General features: G+C 33.6%; 1 protein-coding gene across 1 annotated transcript; it reads left to right on the plus strand.

The window, feature by feature from the left end:
* The first annotated feature begins 2027 nt into the window (after positions 1 to 2027).
* On the plus strand, positions 2028 to 8239 carry LOC111403339 (probable apyrase 6). The gene is made up of 8 exons (XM_023031796.1): positions 2028 to 2883; positions 3759 to 3871; positions 4889 to 4996; positions 5295 to 5349; positions 6393 to 6539; positions 6657 to 6754; positions 7228 to 7424; positions 7764 to 8239. Exons 1-8 carry the CDS (start codon positions 2298 to 2300, stop codon positions 8035 to 8037), a joined length of 1578 nt encoding a protein of 525 aa, XP_022887564.1. The 5' UTR covers positions 2028 to 2297; the 3' UTR covers positions 8038 to 8239.
* Positions 8240 to 13651: the final 5412 nt, after the last annotated feature.

Consider the following 13651-nt stretch of genomic DNA (forward strand, 5'->3'; position numbering starts at 1 on the left):
CATCCTTGACGTGTTTCTTTATCTTCCACTTTAATCTTTTAAGGTGTGGAGATTAATAGTTTGCACATAGACTACTACCCTTATTTTCGAGCAAACAATTTTCAACTCTCTCTCTCTATCTCTCTCTCGGGATTAATTGACCACATTAGATGACATGTTTTACAAGTAATTGACAAAAATTTAATAAATGGTGGTGTGACAAAAATGTACTAAATGGTGGTGTTAAATCAAATAAAATGACTATTCCTGAAAAATTAGCATATGTATGATATGAAGTTTCTATATATGTAAAGGAATAATCTATACATGAAAATATCTATCCATAGTCTATGTTAGATTTTTAAATATCAATCTCCTTTATCTAACTATATTGATTCCCATTTTACCATGTTTAACTCTTTCAACGAAGTATAAGATCAAGAATTCGGTTTGATTAGACGTTAATGTTAGTGATGCACAACTAAAATGCGAAAGAATAAAAACCAAGGAGAAGCTTTTGTTGGAAAATTCGATTTTTCAAGATCAATGAATAAAAATGGACTTCAATGCGTGCTACGACATCACTTTCCTTAAGCATTATTTCCCCATGACTAATATGACATACAATCCCAAGAGGTACGAAGAAGATGAACCTGTCATTGTTTACTTGATTTCTCACCCATTTTTTAATAGAAATAACTTTTCTATATTTACAAGCACCATTAAATTCCTTCAAATTTATTTTGAAAATTTTTAAAATAACTTTCAGGTACATGAAAGCATTCCCTAATGATGAATGAAAAAGAGCCATATTATTACATTTTGGAAAATAATCCCACCTAGGTTTGGATTCTCTATAAATAATTTCAATTAGAATCGAATATAACATGATTGATGTTGATTTCCAATAAATTTAGTCTTATTCCGCACGCAAAACAATCAAAATGGGAGTATTCATCAATTGACATGCAACATGTATTCGTTTGATTTTATTTTACATGAAAATTGTTAATTAAAGGGATATAATTTACTAGTATTGGTGATTGTCACCATTGCCCAAAAAAAAAAAAAAAAAAAATCATCTATCTTATATTTGTTTGATTTTGTCTTATATGAAAATTGTCAAATAAAAGAAAATATTTTTTTACAATTAGGGATAGAATTCGTTTCTATTGTTAAAAAAAAAAAAATGTAGATCAACCTAGAAATCATTGAAAACCAAGAAAATTCCACAAATCAAGTAAACCAAGAAAGAGAATTGCCATGGGAAAAAAAAAAAAAAAACATGCTATCAAAATGGCAAAAGTGGGAAACCAGAAATGGAATTTAAATTCCATTTTCTATGAAATTTTCGCCCCTATCAAACAGGCACTTAGATTTTATGTGATGTCGATATGGAGCTTGGACTTTCCAGTCAGAGTTACAAATTGTGCCACCACATGGGTATAGAGGGGATGAGGGGCGTGACCATCCTACGTCCAATTTTTATTTTATTGAACTTCTATCATTGGATGTGATCCCTCACAATCTCACCCAACATTGCTTCATTTAATCTCGAATGGCATGTACATACAAGTCCAATTCTACTTGAACCATATTATTTCCTCATTAAAATGATTTGATCGTTATTCATCACATCAAGTCATCATTTTAACTTTTTATCTCTTGTATGGAATTCATAATATTTATATTTTTTATTCTCATTTTTACAGTAATGTGGCTCAAACAGAGGTTTAATTTGACAACTTGAAATTTAGTGATTGTTTTGTAGAGATTTTGATAATTATTTTTTGACCGTTTGAGATAAAGTGGGTCTTATTTGTGAGAGAAAAATTCAAAAATAATGATTGAAATAGTGAAATAACAGTAAAAAAATTAATTTTAATTATCTTTTAGTCCTACCAAACAAGCTCTTAAATTTCATGAATCTACGTCCTCATTATTTTTATTTTTAACTTCGTCATTTGCATTTGACGAGTGGAAGAAACCGTGTAAACTGTTACCGGTTTTAAGAAACATATCATGTACGTCGAAACTCAAGCACAGTTCCGACAATCCAACGAATCGTCATCGTTCTTTTCAAATATTGTAAAAAAACAAGAAAGGAAAGAAAGAAGAGGCAAAAGAAAAAGAAAGAAATTACACAAGCACGCGGAGGGAGGGAAAGGGCTCAAATTTTATCAAAAGCCCTCTTAATCTCTTCGTGAAAAAATAAAATATCCCGAATTTAAGAAATTTGTGAAACCATATGATTATTAATTTTTTGATTCGTTATTGTATTTATTATTGTCATATGGTTCACAAATCTTTAATTTTTCATGCGCCGATCCATTGCCCGCTCGGTGAATCGTAGATTTGAAACCAAAATGGATACGGTCAAGCTCCAGTTACGATCGAACCGACCTGTTTTTCGAAGCTCCTACAGCAAACAATCAAACCCCAGATCAAGAATTTTGCTATACACTTCAATTTCCATAGCCATCATATTGTTTTGCTACATATTGTTTTTTCCAAACAAAACTAGGCTACATACAAAATACAGGGTGGTGATTGATGGGGGGAGCACTGGGACGAGGGTTCACGTGTTTAAGTACGAGGTCAGGAGTGGGAATTTGGTGCTTGATTTCACGGAGAAAGGGTTAGTATCGATGAAGGTGAATCCGGGGTTGTCAGCCTATGCGGAGAAGCCCGAAATGGCAGGGGCCGCAGTAGCAGAACTGGTGGAGTTTGCAAAGAAGAATGTGCCTAGGGAGGATCGGGGAGAGGCTGAGATTCGGTTAATGGCGACTGCCGGGATGAGATTGTTGAAGAAAGAGGATCAAGAGAAGATCTTGGATGTATGCCGTAGAGTTTTGAGGGGGTCGGGTTTTAGCTTCCATGATGATTGGGCAACAGTCATTTCAGGTACAGAAACCGATATTGTGCTTTCTTGCTTTGATTTGCGCTTTTCGTACTATTGATATTGAAAATAGATACTGATATATTCATTCGTTCAAATGGAATTCGTGGAACAATGTGAATCTTGTCAATTGCTTTGATTAAAAAGCAAAAATCTTGAAATTTGAATTTATCCTTTATTCAATGGTTGTAAATGTTAATTGTTGTAGGTAGCTTGAAAGCAGCAAAACGGAAAACATAATGCTCAGGTTGATGTTAATTATGGACTCTAGTTGAATTAGTTCGTGCAAGTTTAGCAAGACTGGACTTTATAATGACTTATTTTTCTTCGTATCAAATGCGTCATTAGATTTTTATGTGGTGGATAATGGATAAGTATTGAGTGCTTGTTTGGTAAACATTCTCTAAAATTTTATCAACTTTTCAACTCATAAATTTTAACCGCACGTTTCATTGAGTCCGCAACTTTTATCAATTTTTCAACTCACTTTTCTTCCATTTTTATCGAAATCTACTAACACTATTATCATAACCTTTGTCAAGCAACTCCTAGATTGTATAGTTGGTTTTGGGTAGAGGTTGTGGATACATTTTAATGGAATATTTGTTTGTTCTCGAACAAAAATTTTAAATTTCTTGTGAGTCGAGGATGCAAAATGCTAGCAGCGTCTTGATTTGAATTTTCTCTTAATCAATCAGACTTAGTTGCCCAGATTTCTTTGATTGCTTTTAGGATATATTAGATGCTTTTATTTTAAATTCCATCTCCCTGTGTATATATTTGTGTTTATTTCTGCGCATTGTTGCACATCAGTGTTATTTTGTAAGTTCTGATCTTAGACATTTCGAATTATTAACATCTAATTCTTCAATTGCCCAAGGCTCTGATGAAGGTTTATATGCTTGGGTTGTCGCAAATTATGCTCTTGGAACACTTGGAGGTGATCCTGCAAAAACAACTGGGATTATTGAACTTGGTGGTGCTTCTGCTCAGGTTCAAAATCCGTTTTTAAATTATTGTTTGTTTATTGTGACTGTTCATTCTGTTAGAGATACAATTTCATTCATTACTTGGTTACTCTAATACTCTCTGCCAAGTGGACCATGCAATACGGTATATGTTCCTTTAGTGTATGTTTGGTACACAATGCTCGACAGTATAATAAAAAAAATATTTTCTTTTTGTTTTGCATTAATAGTGTTAAGTACTATGATAGATTCCCGACTCACATAATAAAATAACAGGGGCAGAATAGGAAAATGAATGGAAATAGTTAGCAGCACATGCAAGTAACAGAGGCAGCTAGAGAATTAGTTTGATACCATTTTAAATAGACCGAAAAAACAGAGAGGAAGAGATACAATTTCATTCATTACTTGGTTACTCTAATACTCTCTGCCAAGTGGACCATGCAATACGGTATATGTTCCTTTACTGTATGTTTGGTACACAATGCTCGACAGTATAATAAAAAAAATATTTTCTTTTTGTTTTGCATTAATAGTGTTAAGTACTATGATAGATTCCCGACTCACATAATAAAATAACAGGGGCAGAATAGGAAAATGAATGGAAATAGTTAGCAGCACATGCAAGTAACAGAGGCAACTAGAGAATTAGTTAGATACCATTTTAAATAGACTGAAAAAACAGAGAGGAAGGGGGGGAGAAAACTGAGTATAGTCTTGGGGGAGAGAATTGGCGCTCTCGAAAAGCCAAATACCTTTTTATTGCATTCATTGTTGCTGAATACATTTACATAGCAGTAGGGCTATGTAATTCCTACCATCTACCTAGATATTGTAATCATTAATCAAAGTTCTCCTATTACAGAATATCAGATAGTATTTTACATCATTTAGGCGTTGGCATCTTCCTTGCTGTGTTCAATTCTTCTGCAGTATTCATTCTCAAGTGCAGGAACCTATCATACTATCGTTCAGTTACATCTGAGATTCATTTTACAGATTTTGATAATAATTTGTGCATGATCCTTTTTGACAATGTCAGGTTACCTTTTTCTCAAATGAGCCAATCCCTCCTGAGTACTCTCGAAAAGTGAAATTTGGTAATTTCACTTACATCCTCTACAGTTACAGCTTTCTTCAGTTTGGACAGGTAATTTTCTTTTGAAGCAATTTCTTTATTTTGGTGTTAGTAGTGGTATTGTCTCCGTGGAGTTTTATGTATTTTGTGTTTGATATTGATTTATTGTGAATGTGGGATGCAAGAAGCTTGCTGTTGACTCCTAGAACTTGTATGTTTTTTTCTGCTTCCAATTGCAGGATATCCCCAAGGGGTTGTGCCCCCCCCCGCCGGATGGGTTCTCCCCCTTCGCATATTTGTATTGTTTTGGGCATTTGTAAGATTTCAGCTATGCAGTTCAGGTATCCATAACTGGTGCTAATTTTTGCAGAATGTCGCACGTGAATTACTGAATGAATCACTTGTTTCGAGAGGCCAAGAGATGGGTAAGTCAAGTCAAAATGTTCTTTGCCCCTGTGTGAGCCCCATTTTGTGAAGAATGCATTTTTTCAAATCTCATTTTCAACCACAAATTCTCCCATAAAATAATTATACACGTATTTTAAAAAAATTCCTTACTTTTTAACCACACATTCTCCAAAAAATCACTACTCCATAATACATTTTATCCAAAAATGGGAATCAAACAAGGGCTTCATTATTGGTTTTGTTTTGGACAATCATGAAGTCATAGCATAGGATCATGTTGTCTGAAAGAGTTTTAGGTGTTTCGTTTCGATTATTAGGATACAATTTTAGAATTGGAGTGGGTTGAACGAAATGCAGTAGTATTATAGGATTATGTGATTGGAAGACGCACACTGATTTAAAGGGCAGGTTGTTCATAACTGTTATTAGAACTGATGATAAATTATGATTTTATATGTGGTCATACTGGAATAGAAAAAATAAGAATCGAGGATAAATAGCTGAGGCATGTTTTGCATATGCCTAAAGAACTCTCATTATAAGGGGACCAAAATTACTATGACCTAATTCGGTTTAAAACGATTTTATTTCATTTGAACCTTTCGTTAGATGAAGAACTAGTTCTGACAAAATTGTCAAAATAAATTCAGTTAGCCTACCTGCAGATTACTGAGAGTAACAACTTCTTGTTGCTTCAAATTGATTTTGGAAATTTTTTGCCATTTCATTTCCTCGTGATATTATACATTGTTATACAATATTCCATTTAGAAAGCAGTTTGGGGTGGAAAACATTAATAAGTACCCGCTTTCGCCTTTTACCATATACCAGACCAGACCTTTTTAATTTTAGTTCTGATAAAGGCCCAAATACTATTTTTCTTTGATTTTAGGACAGTAAGTGAATGTTTAATGCAGAGGATTAGATCGTAAATCGTTCTGGACAGTGGTACGATTAACAAGACTTTAACTTATTCTTTTTAACGCTGCAGGTTTTACTATTACACGGTCTAAAATACCATAATTTTCTCAGTTCTTTAATTTAGTTTTTTTTAATGCAGGTATCGAATCTCTTCAGCACGTGAAACCTATTGATCCTTGTACTCCTCGAGGGTACTTACACGACAATGGGACATGGAAACTTTCTCCAAATGGTAATTTCTCTGAGTGCAGATCTGCCTCATTAAAGTTGTTGCAGAGAGGGAAAGGTATTTTCTTTACACATTTCATTGTTATGTTTTTCATTATAGTCTGCAATTCTGTGATTTTTTGTCTACGGACTACAGTAGAGTATTCAGCTGTAAACCTGTTTACATGGAATGCAGATAGCTGCTCTTATCAAAACTGCTTCATAGGATCGACATTTTTGCCCAAGCTCCAAGGAAATTTTTTGGCGACAGAAAATTTCTTCTACACTTTGAAGGTTGCACATTCATTTTGGTTCTTAGATAATTTTTAACAAGGTTTACTCATACAAGTTTGAAACAAGTAACTTAGCCCCGGTTTGATAACCATTATTTGGGGAAAATAAAGTTTTGAACAATGATTTTGAGGAGAATGTGGGGTTAAAAATTTGAAAAAGTTATGGATTTACATGCAAAAAAAGTTATTGTGTGAATGTGTAGTTGCAATATGAGTATGCAGAAAAAAATGTTTAAAAATAATGGTTGTCAAACAGGGGCTTATGTTGATAGTTATGTAAGAGTTGCTTAAAAATCAGTAACTCTTTTTTAACTAAAAGGAAAAAAATTAATATTTGAAAACAAAAATTTACTTGAACTCAAGTTTTACTTGCTTTCGCAATTAGTAAAAATTTGGCTATTATTACCATTTTGGAATTCTGGTTTTTAGGAGGACCTCTTTTAAACTTTCTTTTTTCTCAATTTGCTTAAATAGTTCTTTGACTTGGCCCCGAGAGCCTTTCTTTCTGATCTCTTGGTTGCTGGACAACAATTTTGTGAAGAGGATTGGTCAAAATTGAAGAAGAAATACCAGTCTCTCGAGGAAGAGGATTTGCGTCGCTATTGCTTCTCTTCTGCATACATTGTGGCCCTACTGCATGACAGTCTTGGATTTGCTTTGGATGATGAGAGGTATTATTTAATCAGTGACCACCCAGAAACATACCACTTTTATCAACTTATTTTTGTCATAATATAATCATTTGGGTTTGGCCTTCAAGTTGTAACATTTTCCACCCTTTATTAGTGAAAACCAAGATGGAAGAGAGAACTGCAAAAGAAATAGGAAAATTTAAACGGGGAGAAATTTATAAGGATATGTTTGGCACACATGATTGCATAGGACTGGAGAGTATAATAGACAAGATTTTAGTTTTTTTCATATTGTCTACTATAGTTCATCATACCAAACGTGTTTAAAGTATTTGTCTGTTGACCAAATTTCATCCATCGAATGGCATTTATGTGCAGAGTTGGATACGCTAATCAAGTACAGAATATCCCCCTCGACTGGGCATTGGGAGCTTTCATCTTGCAGAGCACAGCGAAGTTGGATTTGCAGCCTTTTGACTGGATTCCCTTTGTACTAAGTGGGAACTCTTCAGCATTGCTGCTTATATTCGGAATTCTCCTTGTGTGGATTGCTGCATGGTTTCTGTCAAAGTGGAGAAATCCTCAGTTGAAGACTATTTACGATCTCGAGAAAGGAAAGTATATAGTTACACGGGTCAATAGGTACTCGTAGCCTTTTGGGAGAACACGAGTCTATCCTGTATTTGTGGATTGAAGGGAGACTGCCGAGTAGTATTCAAATGTATTTATGGTGCTGCTATTCAATACTGTGTAGGAAACATACACTAAGTGATACATGGCCATTCGGCGTGGATATAAATTCTAGCTTCATACAGTACGAGCATATTATACAATACGGAAGAATACTTATATAATCTAACAATTTTCTGTCCATATTGTAGACAGGTTTAGAAATGTGTTTTCCGGAGTATATAGAATAGAGATTGGAGAGAGATTTACATGATAGTGATCGGTTCTTTGCTGGTTAGTTTCAGTGCTTTTGCCTACTGTAACTTGTTCTCCTGTTTCAAGTGCAAACGTTGAAGGGGTTATGTCAAGGGAAAATTACATGGGAGCAGGTCTTTAAAGACCACTTTTAAAGAATCAGGTACAAAGTTTAATTAAGCATAAATCAGGTTTTAATTATATGTTTTAATATTAATAATCTTATAATTAACCCACCCAACCCTAAATTCGTTTCCCCCTTTTTGGCTCTCTCATTTCGCGTCTCTCTGCAAGAGTTTCTCCTCTCCGGCGACATGGCACCTTAGGTGTTGAGGCATGGCATCGGAGGTGCAGCCGCCATTTCGCACAACTCCATTGCCGATGCTATTGCACGATCGTGGTTTCGCCGCTTCTTTGCTCACGACGATGACGGCAAGGGGTGTGAGCGTCGCTTCTTCTCTGTTCATATTTGCCGGCCGACACTGTTGCGAACGGCAGAATGGCGACAATGTGACGTAGCGACGCTGTCGCGAACGGTGTGGTGTAGTGGAGGTATGGTGTGTTGTGGTGGTGAGTCTTGTGCGGTGAGTCTAAGTAGCAATGTTGGGAGTCTGGTATGGTGCATTTTATATTTTGGGTGGTGTTGGTGACTTTGTGGGGGTGATGGTGGTGCAATGAATCTTGGTGGGAATGCGGTGATGGTGGTGATTTGGGTGGTGGTGGTGAGGTTGGGAATGGTGTATTGTTGGTTGTGTTTGGTGTTGGTGCTTGATGTGGTGGTCGTCCTGGTGGCTATGGTGGTTTCTGGAGGTGGAGATGGTGGTGAGGTTGTGGGTTTGTTATCATTGGTGTGTTTGGTGGTAATGGTTGTGGTGGTTTCTGGCAACGACGGAGGTGGTTGTTAGTGGCAGCGATTTTGTTGGTAATGATGTCATGTAGTTGGTGTTGGCGGTGGTTGTGATAGTGTTGTGGCCGGGGTAGTGTTTGTGACCAAGTACTATGGTGGATCGGGATTGGGTGTTTGATGTTTGTGACCAATTATTTGATCTCCTCGTAACTGATTATTAATCCGTGACTTAAATTTCGATCATTTTGTGATTAAAAAAGTAATCTGTGACAATCAAATTTGAAAATATGTGACCCGTGACCTATAATTTTTTGGATTTGTAACCAATAACATAAACTGTGACATATAAAATTGATGTATAAATTGTGATCCGTGATCGCGAAATAATTTGTGACCTATCAAAGTTTCGATTCGTGACCTCGAAATAATTTGTGACCAATTAATTTGATAATATGTGATCAGTGAATAAATTTGTGATCTATAATTGTGTGCACATGACCATTAAATATATAATTGTGATTTTGTTATATTTAATTAATAAATATTTTTAACTAATTAGATAAAAACCTGATTTTTGCATTATTTAAACTTGAAACATGGTTTTTGAATTGTGCATAGTTAATACATGGTTTATGAATTTTTCCCTTATGTCAAATTGAATTATAACTTCCCTTTTCTTTAGATATTTTGTGACCCTGCAGGGGTGGTGTGGCTGGTACTGGTAGCCACCCAAGCTCGGGTTGGCTTGTTGGACGAGCTGGTTGTGGCCTATGGCCCTCCATGTGTAGTGCTGGGTTGAGTTGCCTCGTGAGTACCTAAAAGAACAGATTTTACATAAATTTATAGTAAAAATTAAAGATGATAATAAACTGAGCTCGACATGAAAATAGGGTTGGCTCAAGCAGGGAAAGCCCAAGATCCAGCCTGTGAATTCTATGACTAAGGGCTCGGTTTGGCTTGCAAGTACCTTACGATATATGTACTTATTTGAATTTGATGGATTTGCAGCCCCCTCATTACAATTATTTTATTTACATGAGGGGATTGTACACTGTGTGCTTTTTCCTTTGAATTTTGTTAGAAGTCCCTTGCCCGTGACATGCATTAGCAATCAAGTAGATATGACTTTTTGGAATTTAAAAAATTTAAGGGTATTCAATTGAGACTCTCTAAAAATATTGATGTATTCAATCAAGACTTTTATTGGCTTATAAGAAGTCTCTAAAAGTTGCAGTGTATTTAATTGAGACTTTTATAAATTTTAACAAAGTCTATAAAAGTTACGGTGTATTCAATTTCTCTATAAGGCTCTGTTTGTTTTCCATTTATATAAAAAATGAGAATGAAAAATATAATCGTTACGAATCACACACAAGAGGTAGAAATTTAAATATGGTGGCTTGATGTGACGGAAATGGTCATATTTTTCATTTTAATGGGGAAAGAATAGGAAACGAATAGGGGCTAAGTTTTGGAGTATTCAAATTTTAATAATTTCTAGGGACTTTTATAAAAGTTTCTGAAATACTAACTTTTAAACAGAAAATACTCATGTAAAATTTTAAAATTTTCTCTCTCATTAATCACACTTCTCTATTTTATATTTCGAATTATATTAATTCTTTCGAATTCGAATTATTTAATTATCACGATATTTTGGGAGACTTTTAAAAAAAAAAAGGTTTTTTATTATTATTTTTTTTAATCTTTCTTTCATTTTTCCTTCTATAAATAAGTATGATTAAAATTTATTTTTTTCTATTGATATATTTATTTTTATCTCTCTCTCTCTCTCTCTCTCTCTCAATTTTTTTTTCATTAATTTTTTGTGAAAAAAATCTATTTTTTATTAAATTATAAAATCTTATATGAAAAATTAATAATTAAATTTAAACATGTTTATTTTTATTTATTTTTAAAAGTACATTATATCAATACTATTGAATATTAAATTTATTGTTTATCATATATATGTATAATTTTGATTATTATTTATTTAATTAAAGTCTTAAATTTTTATTCTTAAATTTTTTTATTATTTTTTATTATTATATGGGAAGAAGGATGGGAAGGAAAAGGAAAATTGTAGAAACAAACACCTTGTATGTGAGAATTTTATATCATTGTACTGGATCCACGTGAATTTTGTTACAAACAAAAGTCTTCAAAAGTCTTTCGAATACTACAAAAGTCTATAAAAATTTTTAAATGAAAGTCCATAGAAATCTATGAAAAACTTTCTTTACTTCCATAAAAATCTATAAAAGATCCATGAAATCCAAAAAAATCATCACTTAAAAAAATCCATCAAAATCTTCAAAATTCCCAATTGAATACACATCAGATGTAATTTGAGTTAATTTATTCATATTTTCCTTCTTATATAACAAACAGATCGGACCATGGAATAATCTCATAGTAGAGCAAGCTTCTCCTTTTTATTTTTCTTGTGAGACATTCCATTTGCAGTGTCCCGCCTTGTCTTTCAAAATCACATTTGCTTTAAGAGACTGGACCATTTGGAAATAAAGAGAATAAATAAATTTTATTTTTTATTTTTGGATTATTTCATGTTTAATTACACCATTTAACCGAAGCATATTGGTCTCGTTAAGTGGGGCCCTTTTGTTCAAACATAAATCGATCGAGTCCAACTATCTTTTGCTTTCTTTTATAATTTGCTTACAACTCAAAAGATGCTATAAACCCTTTGTGGTTAAATAGAGTAACTGTACTTTAGAGTATCTAACAAAGTAGTACACCAAACTATAGGTAATTAACAATGCTTCTTGATGTAACTGTTTACAACTTTTGATTAACATATCGACTGGTAAAATGTTTACCCACAAAACTCGATATCAGTAGCATTTTTTGATGTTTATTCTTACGTCACGTGTATTCAAAATTTTCTTCGATATAATCTTCTGTACCTTAATTTTTGGACATCACGGTTGAACCATTTCTCTAATGTTACAGAACAGCTTGATATAGCTGCAAATAAATAAGTGTGCTGCCTCTATGCTATCTCGATCTTTGCTTCTCGTGCTTGAGTCTCACAAGTGGATCTCAACAACGAGAATGAGAGTCAAGCTTACAAGTTTATCTCAATCTCTTTAATGTAGCTTAGAGCGGTTATTCCAGTTATGAAGGAAGAGAAGACGTCCGAGAATGTTTAAATGGTTGGTAATGAGTAACAAATAGAGACGAATGACAATGAATTATCATACTAGACAATAACGATGGGTTTCTTTTCAATGAAATAATGGAATACACAAAAATTATTGAACAACTTCAAGAAGCATTTTACCGTCGGGTAAATTACCTTCATTACATGTTTGACTCGCTTTATAAATACTCGAACATATGAGACTCAATTCATTGGCTTATAATATTTTACTTAGCATTTTATAGTATCATAGTTACACCAATATAAATTCTACTTCAACGTATCTAAATTATAATTTTGGAAGGTCAAATTAGAGACCAACCTCGAATCATGTACCTTGTAATCTTTGAACGACAAATTCTTTAATGTTAATATAACAGTGAATCTCATCAATGCAAGTTCAAATAAAGCATATGAAGGTGTTCTTTAGAATGTTCCAACTTGCATCTATTTTTGTAATTAATTACTATAAAAAAAAGGTGGATAAAGAAAAAGAGGGCCTGCTTGGTTAATTGGGAAAATAAATTTATTTTTCTCATTTTTAAGAGAGGGTCACTTGAATGGGATCTTCATTAAAACATTGAATGAAAAAAATAAAAAATAAAATATAAAAGAAAAGAAGAAAGAAAAGCATGAAAAGGAAAACATTTAGCACAAGAGACCAAGACTGGTTTTTTGATTTTTTTTTTTTTTTTTTTTTTTTTTTTTGTTGTTGCATAGATATGAGAGCTTGGAATTCTAAAGTAAGATATTCAAATGGCATAAAGCTAATGTTTGGTTCCAATCTTTTTTTCTACACAATTTGCTTTTACGACTGCTAGCTTATCCCTCTTTGAGACCTTGTTTTTGGCTGCTCAAGCTAAACCTTCTTTCTTAATAACTAAGGAAGATTGATTACCACAAAGGCGATATAAAAGTAAGTCTTATTTTCGATAAATTTGAAATTAACTATATGAAAAAAAATTTCGTACTAGAATTCGGGTAATAAGATGCAATAAAGTTTATTCTTTCTCTTGGCTTTGGACAACAATTACGATGACAAACTAAGTCTTAAATAGTTATTGTCAATAAATTTAAATTTGATAACAGTAAGGCTCTATACTGTCCATCAATCTATTCGAGCTTGGAATGATGACAGAGAAGACAAACGCCTTACTAGGTTACCCATTGAATTTAGTGTCAATTACATCGATCAATTTGCATATAAGGATTCATGTCATAAGATGTGATATAGTTTCACAATACTATCAACCCGCAAGCTACTTTCACTTGTCCATTATCTGGGTTTGGGATCATGGGCGGACCCCGGGGGGGGGGGGGGGGGGTTAA

The sequence above is a fragment of the Olea europaea genome, chromosome 11, assembly GCF_002742605.1.
Source record: "Olea europaea var. sylvestris chromosome 11, O_europaea_v1, whole genome shotgun sequence".
Lineage (NCBI taxonomy): Eukaryota > Viridiplantae > Streptophyta > Magnoliopsida > Lamiales > Oleaceae > Olea > Olea europaea.

Bases quoted from the DNA above. Each gene is read 5' to 3' on its own strand.
- LOC111403339 (XM_023031796.1), top strand. From the start codon at position 2,298: ATGCGCCGATCCATTGCCCGCTCGGTGAATCGTAGATTTGAAACCAAA. The intron at 2,884-3,758 runs GTACAGAAACCG...CAATTGCCCAAG, and splicing joins TTGGGCAACAGTCATTTCAG to GCTCTGATGAAGGTTTATAT. The intron at 4,997-5,294 runs GTAATTTTCTTT...TAATTTTTGCAG, and splicing joins GCTTTCTTCAGTTTGGACAG to AATGTCGCACGTGAATTACT.